This window comes from Protopterus annectens, chromosome 1.part1 (assembly GCF_019279795.1).
Source record: "Protopterus annectens isolate FY-2018-M chromosome 1.part1, PAN1.0, whole genome shotgun sequence".
In the NCBI taxonomy this organism is placed as follows: Eukaryota; Metazoa; Chordata; order Ceratodontiformes; family Protopteridae; genus Protopterus; species Protopterus annectens.
The window spans coordinates 1,968,956,862-1,968,980,308 of record NC_056726.1 but is presented as its reverse complement, the minus strand read 5'-3'; the positions used below and the strand labels follow the sequence as shown (position 1 = coordinate 1,968,980,308).

At 39.4% G+C, this 23,447-nt stretch overlaps 1 protein-coding gene across 3 annotated transcripts in view; it reads right to left on the bottom strand.

Annotated features, from left to right (window-relative positions):
* Positions 1-2,410: 2,410 nt before the first annotated feature.
* Positions 2,411-23,447, bottom strand: part of RBKS (ribokinase) — a 1,304,045-nt gene continuing 1,283,008 nt past the window's right edge. For all 3 annotated transcript variants that reach the window (XM_044085234.1, XM_044085217.1, XM_044085225.1), the window contains exon 8: positions 2,411-2,803. In XM_044085234.1, coding sequence (XP_043941169.1) covers positions 2,630-2,803 — 174 coding nt within the window. In that variant the 3' untranslated portion in view covers positions 2,411-2,629. The remainder of the gene's footprint in view (positions 2,804-23,447) is intronic.

The window sequence follows — 23,447 nt, the reverse complement described above, 5'->3', positions numbered from 1 at the left end:
AGAGGATTACTGGCCTCAAACAGATGCCCTATGCAGACCGCCTCAAAAAACTACAGCTTTACTCCATCACATATCGCCTACTCAGGGGCGATCTCTGCCTAACATACAAAGCTACGTCAAACCCAGAGCTGCTGGACATGCTCCACTTAAAGAAATCCCAATCCCTCCGAGCTACACGCTCTAGGGACCTAAACCTTGTCACCACAATAAACAGAACATGCTGGAAGGATAGATTCCTGTCCCAGAGACTTCCCATACTCTGGAACAGACTACCTATCTATGTCAAACAGAGCTCCTCATTAGCACTCTTCAAGAAAAATCTTGATGATTGGATGGGAAATGGGAAATTCACCCTGGGGATCACTTCTGTGGCTCTGCTCGACAGGGGCACAGGAAAATAAATTTCTTGGGTGGCGAAAGCCAGGGTACATTTTTTTGGCTAGGCTTGTATGGGCCCTAGGGCCAATAGCCTAGTACCTACCTATGAACCTATATATATATATATATATATATATATATATATATATATATATATATATATATGTATAAGTGACAGAAGTTCAAACTATCATAAGACATACAGTTTGAGTCACAAAGATTTGAATACACAATATTTCGAATCACAAAGATTCAAAGCAAAACAAAAGTGACTTGTTTGCAGAGGGACAAGTCTCCCCACAAACACTCCCCATACTTCTTACTAATTATATATACCAACACTGAGATTGCACTATAGTGGGGAAATGTTAAATTATCCATTCCCCACTGTGCAACAATCTTGTATACCTAAGCAACTGCAACATTTGAAATGTTCATTTTCAAACTCTGCAGATGAGAAATCAAGAGCTCCAATTATATATATATATATATATATATATATATATATATATATATATATATATATATATATATATTTATATACACACATACACACCCACCCACACACACATATTTAGTAAAATGGCTTTAATGAGCAAGTACATACTGAGGCAGTCTGCAGATGAAAACGAATGACCCCATCTGTTGCAGAAATAGAGGTAATGGCCACTGACCTGCTGTAAGCATCTCACCGCATTCCGTTAGCCTCAGCCATTCATTTGCCTCCAGCAGACCCCCCCCCCCCACTTTGAAGTCACTAGACACAACTACATGTATACGTGATTTCATTTTCAGTTTTCCTTAAATGCAATGTAGACTAAGCTTTGTTCAGTACCACATTCTGCAGCCTCCAAACATCAAAAGCAGTGCTCTGCGTGCATATTAGGCATTCATTCTAGCACTCTGTGTTAAACAGATTACAGGACAAACGTAATTAACTATGCCTCTTTTACAGAAAAAAAAAATAATTTACAGATCATTTAATGAAATGATGCCCACTCCTGCCCCAATAATTTAGAAGTGGCATTTAATTTCCAAACCCCTTAAATGCTAGGGACATAACTTGCAGGAAACTGTGACAACAGCAGTACCTTCATAAAAATGGTCTTAATGTGTATTTCTTTGCATTTTGTAAATATGAAGTTAGGTGACATAAACTGGCAGCACTTTCAACATTTTAAGTAAAGTCCTTTAAACCTCTCATATACTTAAAATAACATTTATGATGATCTATTAACAGAAGAGAAACTCAGCTATACAGAACAAAGCATTGTAGTTGCTGCCTTATCTATTTAAATGGGGACATTTTCACCTTTACCCACACCTACTACTTTTTTGCTGCTGAAAGCTTCACTACCTGCCTGTTTTAAGATAGGATTCATGTGATCAAGTTTTACCACCTAGCCTAAATGACAAAGCCAGACAAACAATAAATCAAATGATTTATCTTGGCTTTCTTTACCATATACTACAGCATTTTTCATACGATCATAGGAAGTTGCTAGGCTAATGGCCCTAGGGCCCTTATAAGCCTAGCCAAGTTCTTACCCTTATTTCCACAATCAGCACCTATCACCCTGTCCAAGAGGGACACAAGTGGAACCCCCGGAGTGAATTTACTGTCACCCATCCAATTGTCCAGATTGCATTTGAAGAGGACTAAATGAGATGCTTTGCTTGATATGAAGGAAATCCATGGCATTCATTCTGGCACTCCATCCTAAACAGATTATAGGGGAAACATAACCGTACTTCTTTTGCAGAGAAAAAAAATAATTTATAGATCAGTTAATGAAATTATGTGCACTCCTGCCACAATAACTTAGAAGTGGCATTTCATTTAATTTCCAAATACCTTAAATGCTAGGGACATAACTTGCAGGAAACTGTGACAAGAGCACTACCTTTTTGCTTAACTTTGTTAGATTTACTTGAAAATACAAGTAGTTGCAGCATTTTTAGTATAATGTCATTTTTTTTAATTCCTAGATTTTGTGTGGTGGGGCAACACAAAACTTGTAGAAATTTCTGGTACAGTTTTCCAGTGGTTTTATTTACAGAGCTTGTATGTGAAAAAATGTCCCTATGGAACTTCTTTAATTGTTTATTAACATTTGACAGTATTAAAGATGCAGTAACAATAATGTGTCGGTTAATAAAAATAACTATTTCATTCATTTAGTATTATTTACAACAATTCTTCCAAATTAAGATCTTGTCAAATTTCATCCATTTTCATTCACATTGTTTGCTAAAAAAGGCTTGCTGGAAGATCCTTTTTATAGGGAAAACTGGTTTGTGTTCCTTGGGCTTGTACACTGATTGATGCTATGTAACTGCATCGCTGAACCATTTCTTCTAGTGTTAGGTTTGGATAGTAGGCCATGTAGAACGCCAGTGCTCCCACAAAACTATCACCAGCACCCTAAAATCAAACAGAAAGCAAATTTTAATAAATCATTTGCTGCATAAATGTTTGTTTATAAAATGAATTGCAAAATCATTAGATAAAATAAATCTCAAATAACTCATTAAACTCTAGTGTTTAAATACGTAATTTCTAAATGATCTGACTACAAATTAAGAAAATAATCTAAATCAAATAGTTTATGTAAAAACAGTAACATTCTACAACAATCTTTAAAATGGTATTTTTAAGTGAGCATCACATATAAATGATGAGTTGTGTACCCAGATATTGTGTCTGTTGACCTCACTGCACATATCTAATCCTATTTCGGGCAATATACTGTATATGATAGGAAAACGCAATGCAATTCCACATTTCATCTGGAAGGTGAGAAGCTCAGTGTTTTCAAAACATCCTTCTGCCACCTCTGCTGAGTATTTAGTAATAATGTGCTACCAAAATGAGTGTGGCAAGATGTTTCTATGGAAATGAATGATGTTTCATTTTAACACTTCCTATTAAAGTACTAAATGTAATCACTTTCATTGAAAGCATATTTTAAGGTGAAAATAGCCATTAACACTTAAAAAGAGCTGAGCATATAGTATACAAATCATCCTCTCTGACATAGCACCAAGATGAACAGAATGAAAGGGAATTACAGGAGAGGGACTGAGGGAATCCTTCCTGTGTGAAAATAGGGCCACTTCAGTCACTGAGTGTCATCCTACCAATCAATGGTAAATTTGACAAAATGCCATCTTGTTGTGTTTTTTTCTCTGTCAAAATGGTAGCTTTGAGTGGTAAGCATCCTCCAGGGTTGTAGCACTTTTTAAAAGGGGCACACTTAACAAAATGTTATGCTTGATGACCTTGGACAACTGGACTGCTCCTCCCAGTCATCTATTGCTATGATGAGTACTTCACAGACCTGTACGATAATAACTATTGCTCCTGTCTTCAGAATAATTGGCTGGGTACAAGACAAAGCCATATACCCAGAGGTCATGTGATTGTTCCAACGACCATCCATAAGACAAAGACGGGTGTGACTTTACTTTTGCCCTTAGACATACCTTGCCATTTGCAGTGTGCTCAACAGGTGAAGAGTATAAACTATATTATTGCTAAAAAAAATGCAGTATAAATTACCTCTCTGAATACTTCAGTGAATTCGCCCTCTGCTGTTGAAGACCTGGGCCTGACAGATCCCTACATAATTTAATTTCAAATTCACAGCAAGGGCCAGTGTAGCCAGAAATGTGCTTGGAACAGTAAGCCTACCCAACTTTCAACTTGTTTGGAGTAAGGAAACAAATGGTCTGTCTTCCTGAAAGTTTTGGTTCTGGTAATATAAGAAAATAGTCTGCTTTAAAGAAAAGCCCTTTGAAGTGTACATTCCTGTTTAATTTGTAAATATATAAAGATCAGATGTCCTCTGTACTGAAGAAAATTTCACTAAAAAGACAGTCTTCCAATGAAGAAAAATTAAAAAGTAAAGCTAAGGTCCCAGCACAGAATCTGATGTTTATCCCTAGACTATGAACTCCATAGTGTAAACAGGATGAGTTTCAATGTCTCATTTTATAGCAATCTTGCATAGGACAGCACTACTGGTGTGTTCTCTATTTGCATGCTAGCAGTGATTTACAATTAGTGGACTTTCCTCAATGGTTGGTTGATCACTGGATTGGTATTTTTAAATAAAGAGTGTGAGGGCAGGTGCAAGAGAACCCGCCCCAGGCAAAAGACACTTTTTAAGAAGCTTCAAATGAGCTGTGCTTCAACCACTTTGCTGTGTCCAGCTGAAGCTTCCACTAGTAGAAACTCAAGGAATATATGGGAAGCATCTGGAGGCTATACATGAAATACTTCATAGAAACATTCTTATTAAGGACCTGGCAGTTAAGAAAGAATCGCAATGTTTATTTGTATTTTGTTGACTGGGTTAGTCCTACTGGCCAGAGTCCAGTTTCAAAGGGAACTGAGGCAAAAGCCTCCACAGAACTATAACAGCAGTAACCATAAGTAAAACAGGCATGTAATACATAATACTATGGCATGCAGTGTCAACATCAAATACCTCACAGGCAGTACATCTGACAACAATATACACTCAGGTTGTGATTTGTCATTATAAAACAGTGAAAAAAGAAAATGTTGGCATGCATAATTCCAAAACTTGTAGCTACTAAAACACAATCAGTCATTACTGAAAAAAACATGGTGTGAATTTGAACACTGTTTAGTTTTCATATGAAGGAAAGAAAGGTATCATTGTCTTTGGAAAAGAAGTAATCGAAGCCAATTATTGCAAATTAGGGTGAAAGAGAACAAAATCTGAGTGTCTTCACATTGCTATAAATGTATGAGCTTACACAAAAATATCTCATCACTTTCTTGAATTGTATCTGACAGATTAGTTACATGAGATGATATGGAAAACTGTTCCAATGGTTGGGAAGCATACCTTTCAGTTGTATAGATTTACGCAGAATGTCCACATTTTTGCCTCATATTTTTGATCCATTTCTCATAAAATTGTGGTTTTCTGGCAAATCGTTGAGGGGTGAAGTCAGAAAATAATGTCAGATATTTGATTTTTTGACTTCATACTAGTCAGAAAATTCATGCTAATGCAAAAACTGTTATTATATCAATTTTCTAAGTTTGTAAGAGCAATATTTAAAAAAAATGTCCTTATTTTTGGGCTTTTGCCTCACCATTACTGATGGCTTTGTCCAGATTTCTTGCTCTAAGAGGTTGAGAGGTAAGTAATTCTGCAAAATACATGCCTAGGGGAACTTACCACCAGATGTTAGAGGTGGTTCTAAGAATATTCAGTGCACACATTATTGATGACTGGATATACCATACTAGGTCATGCCAGAGTAGTGCATAAGCTGTGTTAGGACACAGCTTTTTTGTGATGAAAATCTAACTAAAAATGAGGTGCTGGTACACAATTCTGACTTTCACTTCCATCTACCTGACTGGTGAGTGTGCCACAAATCCAACAGTCCAGGCAAATACAAAATCCAGTTTCCACTGGATACGAGCACATCTGGTCTAGAAAGTGTAATGATACTTTTATACAAACTAGGTAAGTATTCTCTGCATTCTGACTATCAGAAAATTTCTTGTTTTTCTTTTTTATTCAGTGTTACTCTGCAGTTGATAAACCATTTAGGGAGATTATCAAATCCAGCTGGTAGGGTATTAGTCAGCAATTGTTATTTGCAGCCTAGAGTAAGGTCCAGTCACTGATTTTCTACCATTCACAGGTAAAGAAAAGTATAACAGATTAAGGATGGGTCTCTGTGGTGCTCCAGAATTCACAAAGTAGTGTGACAAAACAGCATTTTTGCAATGCTGCACTGCAGTTTGACAAGTAAACTTCAAACCAATCAAGGCCTTTACATTACAGCTAACTGCACTTTGTTTAATAAACAAGTTGTCCACTAAGTCAAAGACCTTACAGAAATCAAGAAAGGCTGTCACAACGTACTGACCCATCTCTCTGCATGTTGCTGTTTAGTCAGTTAGTTTGAGTGCTGCTGTGCTACTGCTATGACCTGCTCTAAATCCATGCTTGGTCTATGACAGAATAATGTTCTTCAAGTGGTTGTTGGGGAGTCAAACTTTTCTTTCTAAGTAATTCTGCAAAGGGAAAGTACATGTGTGTAAGAACTTACCATAACAGTAGATGTCCTACTGATCAGTGTTGCGGTATTCCAATACTGTTGACTTATCTTTCCAAATAACCTGGATGTGCAGCCGGGGTACCAAATCTAAAACCTTCCATAGAGTCCCACATCTGACGTATGACCTAAGCCTGTGGGCATAATGGTACATAAGCAAATGTATAAGCATGAAATCCTCAGACTATCTTAAAGCCAGAAAACCTGGAGACACCCGAGGAACAGTAACTTAAAAACAAAAGTTGGAAGTCAGCTAACAATGGAGAAGGCAGAGAATGGCTCCCCCTTGGTTCAAAGGAAAAACAGAGGACAATACAGTGAGAGGAAGGTAAAAGAGGAAGAAAGGGTGGAAAGAAAGTGCAACAGTGATCAAAAGGACATTACTGTTATGGTAAGTTCTTACACAACTGTACTATGTCCTTCCTTAGATCACTGATGCAGTAATCCATTACTGCTGGGTAATTCACAAAGCTTGATATTTAGAGAGGGTGGATGGATCAGGCATAGGGGAGCTGTCAATTAATCCAGCGAGTGAGCACAGATCTCACAAAGGAGGCTCTGGATCTAAAGAAAGCATCTACCCTTTAATGTTTTGTGAAAGTGACCACAGAGGACCAACTGGCTACTTCTAGAATAGCTCTAGACTCAACCCCTTTGTAAAAGTCTGCAGAGGAAACAACTGCTCTAGTAGAGTAGGCTTTAACTAGAGAAAACAAAGATTTACTGTGGTGAATGTAAAAAAAAGAAAAAAAAAAGGAAATGGACTTAGAAAAAACAGTTGTCAATAATTTGCTTAGAAACAAGGGTTACCTAATTTGGCTTCCTGGAAGAAAGAAAAAAACAGTTTGCCTGTTTTCCAAACATCTTTAGTCTTATTCAAACAGAATCTGAGCTTCCTGTGTACATACAGAATAAAGGATTATTTCACCCTAGCCCTGAGGGTTAGGGAAGAAGGTGAGAAGATAATATTATCTGGATGAGAGACAACTCATAGGTGTTTACTGTGCTAATGACCACAAGGGCCTTTTTAAGCCTACCTATGCATCCCAAATCTCCAACAAGTTCCAATAAACTTGTTAAATGTAAGCATGGGCCTGGGAGATGGACCATTTACAGGTTACCTGTGTCTGTTAGAGACATAGGTGCCAAACCATGGATGAATTTCTAGTTTTCCATCCAATTGTCCAAGTTGCACTTGAATTGGGTTAGGGAGGAACTCTGCTTCACATAGATGGGGAGCCTGTTCCACAGACTGGAATCACTGACCACTTTAGGCAGAATGGAAGGGTTGATGTTTAGGGACACCTTGTTCTTATGAAAAATAAGGATAGGAAGGAAAATAATGCTTGGAGTTCAGAAAGCCTTCTAGTACAAGTAAGAACCACTAATAGAATGGTTTTCCATGTACAGAATTTCAGAAAAATGGAAGATGCTGGGTCAAAAGTTAGCTGTGCAAGTTTTCCAAAACAAAATTAAGGTCCCATAAAAGTGGAATAGCCCTCCAAGGCAGGTTCAAATGCAGGACACCCTTGAGAAACTGCTTTACTTAAAGCCTAGAAAGCGGTGGTAGTTCAAGAAGGAAGCATGCAGAAATGTCTGCTACATGTGCCTTAATATAGGAATAGGTTAAACTAGATCAGTAGCTCACACAAATAAGAAAGAACAATAGAAACACCAGTTTGAATAGAATTCTACTTGTTAGTATGAAACCAAGCAGAAAACCTTTCCATTTCTATATATATAAGACTTTTTAGTAGTAGGTTTTCTCAAATCCTGACGAACCAGTAGCACATCCTCAGAAAATTGGTATCTAAAATGGATAAGAATTCTATCATCCACACTGTCAGGTGGACAGGCAGGAGACTGGGATGAAGTAAAGAGCCCTTGTTTTGTGTCAGCAAGTCCACTCTAAAGGGTAAATTGTGGTGATGACCCCTGGTCAGATGACAGCGAAGGAGAAACCAATGCTGCCTGGGCCAAATGGGAGTCACTAACAAGATTTTTAGCCTTTGCCTCTGGATCTTTCACAGAACCTTTGGGATTAGAGGAAGAGGTGGAAAGACATAAAGAAACCTCCCCTCCCCAGAAAGAGACATAGCATCCTTCCTGTATGCCTGGGACCAATGAGTCGTGAAGCAAATCAGCTTGAGCTGCTTGTTGTGAAAAGAGGTAAACAAATCCGTTTGAGGACTATCCTTTTTGTGGACTAGGTCTGAAAAGACCTCCCTGTTCAACATCCATTTGTGAGGATCTTTCCAAGATCTACTTAGAAAAACACACAGGACATTGCCCTGGTAAAGAATGTAAACTACCTGCAGGGACTGATTTGCTTTTATGGCCTGTTCCCATGCTAAATGAGTCAGTGTTCATAGTTGATTAGACTTGGTCCTCCCCTACTTGTTTACCTACCACATGACTGTTGTGTTGTCTGTGAAGATCCTGAACACACCTGGAATGCATGAGTGAAAGAAAATCAGTAGGGTCTGACTGAGTGAGTGCCCTTATTCCCTTCACATTGATGTGTTCCACTCTTTCTTTTGGGATCTATAGTCACTAGACCCTTAATGAATTTGTCCATGCTCTCCAAGCTGTGTCTGAAGAATCTGTGTGCAGCTCCTGTGAAAGAACCGCTGGTTTGACTGAAAGGCCTGGATTGAGTTTTACAAGAGGTATCCACCACTGAAATTCTATCTTCAGAAAAAGGAAAAGTGGAATCTGAATGAACAGATGCAATAATGCTGAGATCAGAAAGATTTTAGGTACCACCGTACCCTTCTCATATGTAGTTTTCCAAAAGGGACCATGGGATGAATGTTGCCATGAACCCCAGAGCCTTATATATTTCTCTTTCAAGGCAGGATTGAAGTGGCAGAAGGGATTGAAAATACATGAAGGGGGACTGGACCTTCTATTCTGGGAGGAAGGCCAGCATGAGATGCCTGTCTAGCCTGCAGCCTAGAAATACCAGGTCCTGTGTATTAGTCAATGTAGGCTTTTTCAGATTTATTGTAAACCCACTGACTCTACAGAGGGGAGAGAGTAAAGTGGAGAAGTTTTAAAAGAACTTCCTGAGAGGATGCCTGTATTATCATGTCATTAAGACATGGGGATATTTGAAATCCCTGAGTTCTGCAAAAGCAGACAGCAGGGTGTAGGCATTTGTAGGTTCATAGGTTCGGACTAGGTTAATAACCACTGAGACCCTTTTAAGCCTAGCCATGCATCCCACATGTCTGACAAGTTTTGGTAGCCTTGTAATCAAGGGCTTGGGAGCTAAAACATTTACAGACTGCCTGTATCCATTAGAGACATAGATGCAAAACCAGAGATGAATTTCCTGTTCCCCATCTAACTGTCTAAGTTACACTTGAATTAGGTGAGGGAGGAACCCTGCTGCACATGGGTGGGGAGCATGTACCAGAGAAGGGTAGTCTTTGGGATACATACCTGTCTCTCCAGCAGGTCCTATAGGTTTATAGATTAGGTTTATAAATTAGTACTAGGCTAACTGCCCTTGTGGGCAATTTTAAGCATAGCCAATTGCCTCATGTGAGTATCATACCCTTCACTTTGTGTCTGTAAGGTAAAACCTTAACCATTAACTATTTATGTCACAGGCAAGGTTTAAGTCTTTAGAATGGGTAATTCTGATGCTGTTTGTTTTGTGGATATGCAGGAGGTGCATCTCGATGGGGTCTGACATTGCCTCGTATGTAAGGCATAGATCTCCCTTTAACAGCCTGTAGAAGACAGAATATATAGATAGATCTTTGATGTGGTCTACATAGGACATGTTACTTTCACCCTGTATTCTGTGGGCATTCCATTTGTTGGATACACTTGATTAGTACATAACCAAGGGGGCATTGTGCTCAATGACAGGTCTGATGAATGGCAAATACATTTGAACAATGACCTCCTCACTACTGTAGACACATGATGACCAAAGGCTAGATTACTGTCTCTGTGTGTGTCCCCAAGTCCCAGACTACTGGTTTGCCTCTTAGGGGTGTGTTGTCAATGATAGTTACTAGGGGTGAATGACTTCCTGAACAGTACTATGCATTTCTTGGCATTTAGTTTTAGTCCATGGCTCTGACACAAGCTACTTGTCTGCATCAGACTTTCCTGAAGAACATTAGTGTCAGTGGGGGCTTCTATGACAGACTTAAATTGCAATCATCTGAAAATTTGGTCAGCCAAAGGCCCCATGACTTCAGAGAAGTAGATGAAAAAAAGGAGAAGTCCCAGGACAGATCATTGAGGAACTCCACTTGTGACTGGCCTTTTTGTAAAGGTAGACTCCCAAATTTTGACTTCCGGGATCTTGTCTGTGAGCCAGCTGTCTATCCACTGGTTGAAATAAGGGTATATACCTAACTTTATGAGTCTATCAACAGTCTCTAAGTTGGATGCTGTGTCAAATGCCTTGGACAGGTCATGGTAGGTAGTGTGAACCATTTTGCCCTCATCCATTGCTTTGTTGACCTTCTCAAAGAAGTCCACATGATTGAGTAGACATGACCTGCAGAACACCTTAAATCTTCCTGTATAAAGGATGCATGGAAATTTGGAAATAAGCATCCAAAGAAAAAGTCTTGTGGAATGATGTAAGGAAGGAGTGCCTGCAGAGACAGCATTTTAAAAGTCGGCATCTTCAAAAAAGTGTTGGGATGATACAAATCTAGGACAGGTTTCCATTCTCCTTCTTTTCTGGGTACCAGAAAACAATCTGGAATAAAGTGCTTTTCCTACATGCCATGGAGGCACAGATTCTACTGTATTTTGTTCGTGAAGACTCTGCAAGACAGGAAGTAAGAGGTGCTCCTGGTTAGGAGGGGGTGGTGGAATACCTTTGAAAGGTGGGATAGCCTTCCAAGTCATTTTGTAGCACAACAATAACAAAAATATATCAAAAAAAAAAAAGAGTAGCATATGAAAGTATAACAGAAGCTGGAGAAATGGAGAGTCATAGTGATAACCAGAATTTCTATAACCAAAACTACCCGGCCTTGAGGAGATCGGAGAGGATTAAAAACAATAAAAACAACCTGCAACAATATGTAAACCAGCAACAAGCGGGGTTTCAAGGGGTGAGGCCCAAAAACAAACATTGGAGGACTTGAATGTTTATGAATATAAACAAAATGACATGATCAGTATTGTTGGTGCTGATTCTGACATTAGAAGTGAAAATGAATGTGTTATAGTGCAAAATGAAAAAGATTTTAAAGTGTACAATTTTTCAAATGTGCATGTTGATGGTGAAGTAGCAGATTTACTTGCTAAAGGGATGACATTTGTGCCTGCAGTACAAAGCAATTTCATGAAAATTATATTTAAGAAAAAATAATTTGAAATTGCTGTACCAAACTAGAATACTGAGACATAGTAGTATGTATAGTATTAGTAGTACATACAACCCACCCCTCCATCCTCGATTGTCATTTTATGAAAAGATATGTGAAATAGATCTTAAGAACTTGAATAAGTATAAATATGATAAGAAAATTGTGAACAACTTAAGTGAAAATGAACAGTTCACATTATCACATTTACAGAAAGAAAAAATACGAATAATGAAACTGGATAAGGGTGGAAGGGGGCAGTCATCATGGATTTATATGACTACAACAACAGAATGCAAGGCATCTTGGATACGGATACGTATCAAAAAGTTTCCTTGAATGAATTGAATGGGGCATACAAAAAAGTTTACATGCAATTAAATGACATGTTTATAGACAGAAGGATTGATATAGATTTGTACAATTATTTAAATGTTTCACCTCCTAGAGTTCCAGTATTTTTTGGGACACCAAAAATACATAAATCTATTAACAATCCACCTATGCGACCACTAGTCGATGGAAGAGATTCCATCACATCGGCATGTGCGAAATACATTGATTTTGAATTAAAACACATTCTGAGAAATGAAGAGAAAATATGTAAGGATTCTTGGTCCTTCTTACAACATATGAATAGCATAGAATATAACAAGGAAGACATATTGGTCACTATTGACGTATGTGACTTATATACAGTCATTCCGCAGGATATAGGAGTTGAATGGACTAATGAGATGTTACATACAAATGACATACCCCAGGATAAAGCCAATTTATTAGTAGAGATGTTTGAATTAGTTTTGAACAACAACTATGTTGTGTTTAATGGTAACTACTATTTGCAAAATAGAGGCATCGCAATGGGATCACCATGTGGGGGAGCATATGCGAATATCATCATGGCATATTGGGAAAGGAAATATGTGTTTAATACTGAGTTCCATAAATATCTTAAATCTTATTTCAGATTCCAGGACGATATAAGTATAATTTGGAAAGGGCCCAGAAGCATCCTAGAAGAATTTCTGGAGTATATTAATGGAACAACAACCTTTTTGAAATTCACATGGAAAGTTAGGCTTGATTTCATGGAATACTTCGATATTAAACTCATAAAAGACAACACAGAGGAAAGATATATAGCGCATTTATACAGGAAGGAAATTTATTCGAACAGTTTATTGCACTATAACAGTTCCCATCCAGCACACCAAAAAAGATCTGTGATAAAAGGGCAGGTAGTTAGAGCTGCCCGGATGATAACAAAAGAACAAGACTTCATTGAAGAATGCACCATCCTACGGTCTATGTTTTGTGTTTTGTGCTAGGGCACAGGTGAATTCACTGATGAAATCATAGAAGAAGTCAGAATCAAAAGAGACATAGGTCATTTTAAACCCATTTTACATAAGGAAAAATTTTTAAGTGAAATGAGGACACATGACATAGAAGAAACAATAATAGATAATTCTGATTCACACAGAATACAAGATGTAGTTGAGAGCAACAATAATAGGTTCTCAGAAGCACTGATTATAACATATAGTGAAGACTTCAGACTACTTAAATGGATTTTTGAAAAAAACTGGGCCATATTAAATGAAGAAGAAGAGTTTAGAAACATATTAGGTGTAAAGCCATGTATTGTTAACAGGAGAGGGAAGAATGTAAAAGAATTAATCCAGTATAAAGAGAATTATAGTGAAAGTGTCCTGCATGACATGAGGAGGTGTGGTGCATGTAAATGGTGCCACAAAATAGAAATTAATAATGAATTTATTATAAGAAACAAAAAAATATGATAAAAGGAAAATACAGTTGTGCATCTAAGGCAGTGGTATATTTAAGTAAGTGCAAATTATGTTTAGCTTTTTACATAGGAAAGACGGAGAGAAAACTCTCCCAATATGTATATGAGCATGAATATGCCATTAGAAAAATTAATTTATCTAATGCCTTGGCAAAGCATGTAAAAGACTATCCAGGGCACCAATTTAGCTACATCATTATTGACAGTGTAGTAATAGATGATAAAAAAGCATGGGGCTTGTTATTAGAATTGAGAGAGCTTGAATGGCAAGTAAGGCTACAAGCAGACAGCTGGCCAGGAACCAATGAACGGAGTTCTATAACTCCAATCTTGAAGCTTAATGCGTTAAAAAGAAGTAAGATAAAATAAATGTGTTTCACAAAGGAAATAGATAATATGCAATGAATTTAGAGTTAAATAAGGTTTTATACGCATGAATGGGGCAGCACTGTAGTTGTTGTTTTTTTTAAACTGAAAATTGCTTTAAATTAAATGTTACTTGATTAAGAGGAAATGATGTCACTATAAGGAAATGTATTTAAAATGGAGGGAAAATTTAAAATGATGTCTGAAGAAGTTTAATATTCATTTAAATGAAAGCGCTAACATTTTAATACAATTTTACTTTTGGAATAAAGCTTGCAATCATTTTATACTTCTAAGTGGCAGTTCGTCTTTGTGGATTTAGCTGACACGTTGCCTGCTTTTATGTTTTTGTAAGTTTATCAGTGCAGTTTGTGGTTCTTAACATATAAAGCTATGTCAAACCCAGAGCTGTTGGACATGCTACACCTAAAGAAATCCCAATCACTCCCAGCTACACGCTCTAGGGACCTAAACATTGTCACCACAATAAACAGGACATGCTGGAGGGATAGATGCCTGTCCCAGAGACTTCCCATACTCTGGAACAGGCTACCTATCTATGTCAAGCAAAGTTTTTCATTAGCACTCTTCAAGAAAAATCTTGATGAATGGATGGGAAATAGGAAATACACCCCAGGGATCACTTCTGTGTCTCTGCTCGACAGTGGCACAGGAAAATAACTTTCTTGGGTGGCGTAAGCCAGGGAACCTTGTTGGCTAGGCTTACGTAGGCCCCTGGGCTGATAGCCTAGTACCTACCTATGAGATGTAAATGAAGAATGATGTTGTGATGTCCCCACTCTAGGCCAGTATTCAAGGAGCCTGAATCCTTGTCACTGGCACTGGAAAGGGATGCTCATTTGGAACAAAAATGGATACACCCAGTGTTTCCAGATGCAGCTCTCTGCATCAATCACAATTTCCCTTAGCACACAGGAAACACACACAGTCCAGGGTCTGTGTCTGTCTCCAATAAGACTCCCCACTGGCACAGCTATAGAGTTGAGACCTCAGCCAAGGGTGCAAGCTAAGTTCTTAGTACCTTCTCTATGAAACCAGTGCTTCGTGTCCCTATTCCAAACAGCTGACACACACACACACACACACACTCTTTGAGATTTGATTTTCACATACACGCACACATGCACGCATACAAACACACCACACACACACACACACACACACACACACACACAAAAGGAAAGGCTGGCACAGATTTACTAGCTATGCCCCCTTCTTCCCAGGCTATAAGGTAGTTACACTACCACCAGCTAGTCTAAGGCTCTTGCAAGGGTACCCAATTATACTGAGTGAAATTAATATTAATACAAATGGTAGTTTGACCAACAGCAAGGCTTTCAGGAGCATACACAGCTGTCACTAGATATATATAAGTACTCTCAGAGATTAAAATATTCTGTAAAAGACTAGCCACGGTTAAAAGTTTAAATATATTTAATAATAAAAGAACATGAAAATACTAAATATCTATTTACAGTAAAACACCAAAGTTTCAATCAGAGGAAATATTAAAATAACACAGATGAAGAGATTCACACAGAGACAGAAAAAACAGTATTTAACTAATTTCACTATATCTTCCTGACTGATCTAAATAATTACTATTCCCTGGTCACTTATTAAAGCAAGGCAAAATGAAGTAAGCGAGGGGTCCTTCTATGTCAGGTTCCAAGAAACAGACTGCAAAGACAGTTCAGTCTCACCTAGTATTAAAATATATTTTTTAGTGATGGATTACAGAATGAAATCACATACAACTGGTCATCTGACTTCTGGTTCCCATGCTACCTCCTTGGCTAGAAGTTGTCAGGATTTAGCACATATGTGTCACACACACACACACACAGAGAGAGAGGGAGAGAGAACCTTGCTAAGATCTGTTGCAACTCCTGGAAGTCATAAAACAATTTCAAACCTCCATCCTTCCAGAGTAGCAATTTCACCCCAAAGACAATGCAGAAAGAATCCTAGTACAGATGTTTTGTCTCTTGCTGCATTGAGAACTGTAAGATACAATCTTTATGGCCTAAGCCAGGTAATTTAATTTCAAACTATTTTCAAAGGTAGGTGGATTGAGATTAACTTCTTCTCTTCCAGTATCCTATATTAAAACATAGACATTTAAACATAATACATGTATATTTCTTTTTCTGTCCAGCAGGGCACACTGTTGGTACACTGTTAACACAAGCAGCTTTACAAATACATTTTTTCAACACAAACATCTGTACAAATCTGTTTGATGTACAAATGACATATAATTCTTTATAAAATTCCAGCTAGCTGTGCTGGCATATGTTATAGAGAGGATCATAGGAGGTTAAGAGGCTAATGTCCTTGAGGCCCTTACAAGACTAGCCAAGAGTTTATCCCCAAAAAGAAACCTCATCTACTGCCTTACTTCTCCAGGCATAGGTGGCAATACCTCACATCATCACATCTCTCCCCTTTGAATAATCAAGCTAGTTTTTCAAGTGATCCTTGAGAAATGTTGCTTGAGAGGAATGGGCCTGTCTGGAATACCTTACCCCATGCCCTGTCTTGAGAGTCCATCTTCATTGGCATTGCTAACTCCACTACAGTGCTGCACTGTCATATCATATGCCTGCAACTCTGGGCTCCGCCTTAGTAACTTGGCATTTTTGCTGGCTGGCTCGTGGTAGCCATAGATTCCCCATAGACATATCCTGCCACCTACTGCAAATACTTAGCACAATAGCCTCCCTATCATGGTAAGGCTTCATCATGTTAACATGGTATGATCTGTGCCCCTGCCTCCTGCCTAACAGTTCTACCATGTAGTTAACATCAGTGACCTTCCTTACCACTTTGAAGGGTCCCTCACAATCTGCCTGCAGCTTATTGTGTCTGACAGTATTGAGAACCATAACCTGCTGTCCCACAGTATATTTTTTGGGCTTGAGCATTTCTGTCATACCAGACCTTTTTCTGCTGTTGAACTCCTGCCAGGTTGTCCTGGGCCAAGCCCATGAGCTCCCTAAGCCATGTCCTGAGGTTTAGGACATATGCTAAGAAAACACAAACTGGAACCAAATAAAACACCAAAAACACCCAAAAGGATGGTCAAAACCACTGACACCACTGGAACCATACAGCACTGCTGCTAACAGTCAGAAATGAATTAAGCCACAACAAGGAAATATAGAAGAAAATTTAAATATCCACTATTTCTGAGCACTTACTTCCTATTAAGGGACTTCATTCCCTTAAAGGGAAGAAAGCGCTCAACAACTGTGAATATTTGTTCTAAACATTTTCAGCTACATTTCCTTATTTTGGTTCACTTCATTTCTGACTTTTAGCAGCAGTGCTGTTTGGTTCTAGTGGTGTCAGTGGTTTCTACCATCCTCTTGGGTGTTTTTGGTTTAGGACATATGCCACAACGGACTCCTTGTGGGATTCACACTCACCCTCCCACTCATCATGAATCATATCTAAAGGCCCATCACCCTATACCCATACAGCAACTCAAAGGGTGAAAAACCTGTGGATTCCTGGGGTATCTCTCTGTATGCAAATAGCAGACGGGACAATATTTGTCCCACTCTATCATAAACTGGTCTGCAAATGCCAAATCATGGTATTTAGTGTAGAGTTTAACCTCTCCAAAAGACCATTAGTCTGGGGATGGTAGGTGGTGGTCTTTAGGTGCTTCATCTCACAGCGCTTCCACAGACAAGCCAGCAGGTCTGACATAATACTGGCACCTCTGTCAGTAAGTATTTCTCTTGGGAAACCTACCCTGCTGAAAATCTCTAACAAAGCATTTACCAACTTCTCTGCTTCGACAGAGAACAGAGCCAACACCTCAGGGTATCTAGTAGCATAATCTACTCCCACCAGGATATACCTCTTCTCTGTGGAACTAGCGGTATTCAAAAGACCCACAATATCCACAGCTACACTCTTAAATGGCTCCTCAATCACAAGCAAAGGTATTAAAGGAGCCTTGACCTTGTCTCCTGCCTTGCCTACTATTTGGCGCTGCTCACAGGTCCTGCAGTACCCTGTTACATCTCTTGCAATTCCAGGGCAGTAAAAGTTCTGCATAATTTGTGTCTCGGTATGCTTTATGTCCATATGATCTGCAAAAGGAATGTCATGGGCTATGGCTAAAAGTGCCAGATGGTAGGCTCTAGGCACTACCAACTGCTGTATTACCTCACCTTCTCCCCCTTCCTCAGGGGTCACTATCTATAAAGTAACCATTTTTTCCAGTATACAGTCTCCCCTTTTCCTTGAGGATCACATGTCTCCCTAGCTACCTCCCTCAAACCTCTTAATGTAGGGTCCAAGAGCTGAGCCTGTCTCAACTCTATCTTTGTAACTTTTCCCAGCTCCCCTTCCACAGGAAGTCTGGTATCCTCAGACAGTAGTGCCTCACTGTCAGCCTTGGTACTACCACTCACCTCTGCTTTTGCAGTCACCCTGTTCTAGGAAACACAAGTGGCTCACTTTCAGATTCGCTGCTACAGGGTAGCTCCTTCCCTGAAATAGCCACTCACCCACCTTGGCTTCAGGTGTGAGGTTTGTCCAGGTCTCCTCCCAGACTACTAGACCCATATTCCTGTCTCCAAGCCTGACTGCATGTAACTGCCTGCATACAAGGTACTGCAATATTAAAATAATTCCCTATCAAGGCATCTACAAGGATATCCTCCAACACATCTACTTGCTTGCTTCCTTTCCCACCCTCCTAGTCAAGATGAACCCTGGCCAAAGGCAGCTGGAATGGGGTCCCTCCTAAAGCTCTGGCTGGAGTGGACTGCCCAAGCAAATACTGCTCCTGTTTAACCACTGCAGGGTTCACAATGGTTATTTCAGAGGCTATGTCTCGCTCGCTCTCTCTCTCTCTCTCTCTCTCTCTCTCTCTCTTAGCAGTGGCCCGTTTTCCATTCACTATGATCAGATATAAACTCTGGGGATAGTTTGGTACCCCTGTTATCTCCAGACAGCTTACCACTGGCATACTGTTATTCCCACTTGCTGGCTCCCCCCCAACTTTTGTTCCCCACCTTGCTTCCATGGAAATTTATATGATACATGGCCCCACTGGTAACATTTAAAACATTTAGCCCTTGATCCTGGGTATGTACCTGAACTAGTAGCGTCCCCTGTTACTGGTGGACTCTGCTGCGGTGGTTTAGTCTGCCCACCACGGGATCACTTATATTCATGTGCAGCACTGGGTATCCCCTTCCTGTGCAGGGGTGCCTTGCTTGCTAAGTAGAGATCCCCGTTTTTCCCCAGCTTATCTGTAGAGTCACACTCTTGGTCTGCCAACCAGATTCTCATATCCTCAGGCAAAGTGCTAAGGTCTGCCAGCCCTTCAGAAGTGACGACTTGACACCCACTCACCCACCTATAAAAATAAGTGCTTAACTCAGCAATATAATCACACATACTTTCATCTGTCTTGTGTCTATGCTCACAAAACTTTTTTTCTGTAAGCTTCAGGTGTTATAACATTCAAGTAAACATTTCTTTACTTTATCATAGTTTAAACAATCAATGTCAGATAATTTAGAAACAGCGGTTACAGCTTTACCATGGAGTAAGACGGTCAGGAACCGTACCCAGAGCACTTGGTCAACATTATACTCTTTACATACTCTTTCAAATATATGAATAAAACTATCAAAATTATCACTCTATATAAACTGTGGAAAGAATTTACTGACCTTTACTGCTTCTAGGGTTTTGTTATTCCCCTTTCCATTACCTCCATAACCCTGGAAAAGAGTCAGCATCACCCCCTCATGCTGGAACAGCTTCTAATTTTCTCCAGCCTCCAAACGGCACACTCTCTCAGCTGATTCTAATTCCCAATGCTTGTCCTCCAGTTCAAGTCTCTTTAACTCCAGATGAATTTTTAAGTCCTCTGAGGAAAAGGTGAACTGTCCTGTTTCTGAGGGCTGCAAATCCCCATCACCAGACTGGTTATCCTCCTGGATGCTGGTCTGAGCTGCAACTAAGGTTGAAATAATTTCATCTTTAGGCAAGTTGGCATGCACCAGTCCTATGGCTTCACACACTTTGGCCAACTGGTTCTTTGTCAGCTTGCCATAATTCTTTGTTGACATCTTTGCCTGTGTCCTCTGACTAATCTAAACTAACAAATAAATAAAAACTGTTGTGAAAATAAAACTCTGTATGTTTACCTTGTGGTTGCCGAAAATACACGCACCTTTAGTGACAACTGCTTACAGGTTACAAACATTCAATTAATATCCACACCAGTGCTCACCAATATGTGACATCCCCACTCTGGTCCAATAATCAAGGAGCCTGAATCTTCACCACTGGCAGTAGAGAGGGACGTTGACTTGGAACAAAAATGGATACACCCAGCATTTCCAGATGCAGCTCTTTGCATCAAGCACAGTTTCCATTAAGAGCACACAGGGAAAACACTCAGTCGAGGGTCTGGATTTCTCTGTCTCCCTCCAGGTCCTCAATAAGATGCCCCACTGGCACAGCTATAAAGTTGAGACCTCACCTGAGTGCCCAAGCCAAGTTCTCCAGCACCCTTTCTGTGAAACCGGTGTTTCATGCCCCTGCTCCAAACAGTTCACACACACACACACACACACACACACACACACGCACGCACGCACGCACGCACACACACACACACACACACACACACACACACACACACACACACACACACACACACACACACACACACACCTGGCACAGATTTACTAGCTATGCCCCCTTCTGCCCAGACTGTAAGGTAGTTACCACCACCAACACTCCAACGCCAGCTACTCTAAGGCTCTTGCAAGGGTACCTAACTATAATGAGTGAAATTGATATTAATACAAATGGTAGTTTGACCAACAGCAAGGCTTTCAGGAGCATAAACATCTGTCACCAAATATATATATATATATATATATATATATAATAGATATAAGTACTCTCAGATATTAAAATATTCTCTAAAAGACCAGCCACAATGGAAAGTTTAAATATATTTAATAATAAATAATAAAATAACATGAAAATACTATCTATTTAGAGTAAACACCAAAGTTTCAATCACATGAAATATTAAAATAACACAGATGAAAAGATTCACACAGATACAGAAAAACAGTACTTAACTAATCTCACTATATTTCCTGACTGATCTAAAGAATTACTATCCTCTGGTCACTTACCAGAGCAAGGCAAGATGAAGTAGGTGAAGGATCCTTTTATGTCAGGTTCCAAGAAACAGACTACAATGAGAGTTCATTCTCACCTAGTATTAAAATATGATTTTTAGTGATAGATTACAGAATGAAATCACATACATCTGGTCATTTGACTAATCACATACATCTGGTCATTTGACTTCTGGTTCGCATGCTACCCACCTTGGCTAGAAGCTGTCAGGATTTAGCACATATGTGTCAAACTCAAACACACACGCACACACACACACACACACACACACACACACACACACAGCCTTGCTAAGATGTATTGCAGCTCATGGAAGTCATAAAACAATTTCAAACCTCCACCCTTCCAGAGTAGCAATTATTTCACCTCAAAGGCAATGCAGAAAGAATCCTAGTACAGATGTTTTTTCTCTGGCTGCATTGAGAACTGTAAGATGCAATCGTTATGGCCTAAGCCATGTAATTTAATTTCAAACTATTTTCAAAGTTAGGTGGATTGAGATTAACCTCTTCTCTTCCAGTATTCTCTATTAAAACACAGACATTTAAACAGTTATAATAATACATGTACATTTCTTTTTCTGTCCAGCAGGGCACACTGTTGGTACTTTTTTAACAAAAGAAGCTTTACAAATATATTTTTCAACACAAGCATCTGTACAAATCTGTTTGATATACAAATGACATATAATTCTTTACAAAATTCCAGCTAGCTGTGCTGGCATATGTTACACATCCACTGCCGTACTTCTCCTGGCATAGCTGGCAGTACTTCACATCATCACAGTTGTATCTCAATGTTTGCTAATGAAGCATGCTCTTGACTATTTGCAATTCACAGTGGAACTTTGCAGCTTTTCTTGGCTGTCTGCAGATACTTTATATAAAGCAAAGTCTTGCCAGTCCTATCTACTTCACAAACTGTGATAATGCTATCACTTGCTGCTAGTCTTATTTCCAGGTGTGATTTGCTTGTCTTGTCCAAGCCAAAACTACTTGTGTTCAGTGGTGCTTGCTGGCCAAGAAGCAGAAATGTAGGCAGAGAATTACTCTAGTAATAATAATTAAGATATCCTTGATAAGTTCAGAGTGGACAGGGATATAATAAGGATCTTAGTGAGTATGTATGACCCCCATATGGGTACTGAAGGAATGTGTGGACTTCCTACTCTGTAGATACTAAGGTATGTGTAACCCTCACTATACTTGTTACTGAGAACTTCCAGTGATAGGCTAGACACAAGCTGGGTATCTCACAAGCATCTGCTTTGAGGATACTACAGCAGTTCCTGGATATACTCTTGGCACAAGCAGATCAGTATATCTATTTCCCTGTGTCAACTCAGGACCCAGCCAAGATTATAAGTGCCTTTTATGTGGAGGCAAATCTCCATGAGGTACTTGTTGAGATAAACTGCACCTATTTTGCAATTGGGGCCTCTTCTGGTCCATGGGGGAGCAGTATTGCAATAGGAAGGGCCAACACTCCATCAATTGTCGGGTAGTGTGTGATGCATGGGGGTGCATTACCAATGTCTCTACTCAGCATCTTGGCAGTGCACACAATCCCCACATCTGGCACATAAGCACACTCTATTACCTTTTCCTGCATGATAGGATGCATAGTAGTCAATGTGTTGGTAAGTGGAAAAAATGTTTCTGTTTCTGTTGTACTTAACTAGTTATTCATGGTAAAATGTATTTCTGAATAGTACACCACTTTTTCTTTATTTTGTCTCACCTCCCTCCCTTTCTGTCTCTTTCTCTCTTTTTTCTTTTGTCTTTCAGGTGATGCTGGATATCCAATGGATCTATGGATTACAACAACGGTGAGAAATCCAAGTGGTGCTGCAGAAGACACTTCAACATATCCTTGTCTCAGACCTTGTATTGACACAGTAAAAGTCTTATGCCCCTGAAGAGTCATTTCAGTTGCTTGGATGAGTCTTGGGGTCCCCTTCAGTATGACCCAGTTACTGTGTGCAGGATGTTTACTGCATATTACTGGTTTTTAGTGAAGTGACCAATGCTGTCATTGCAGTTCCAAGTTCCAGTCCCACTATGAGTAATAAAAAACAGCCGGCAGCCGGAGTAATGAAACCCATGTGGCAGGCTCACATATGGCATATGGCTATGCAGGTAAAGCAGCAGCATCAAGTCAGAGCTATGGACCATGGCATTCAGATTAGTGCTTCCTTTCTGGTAAAAAAAACA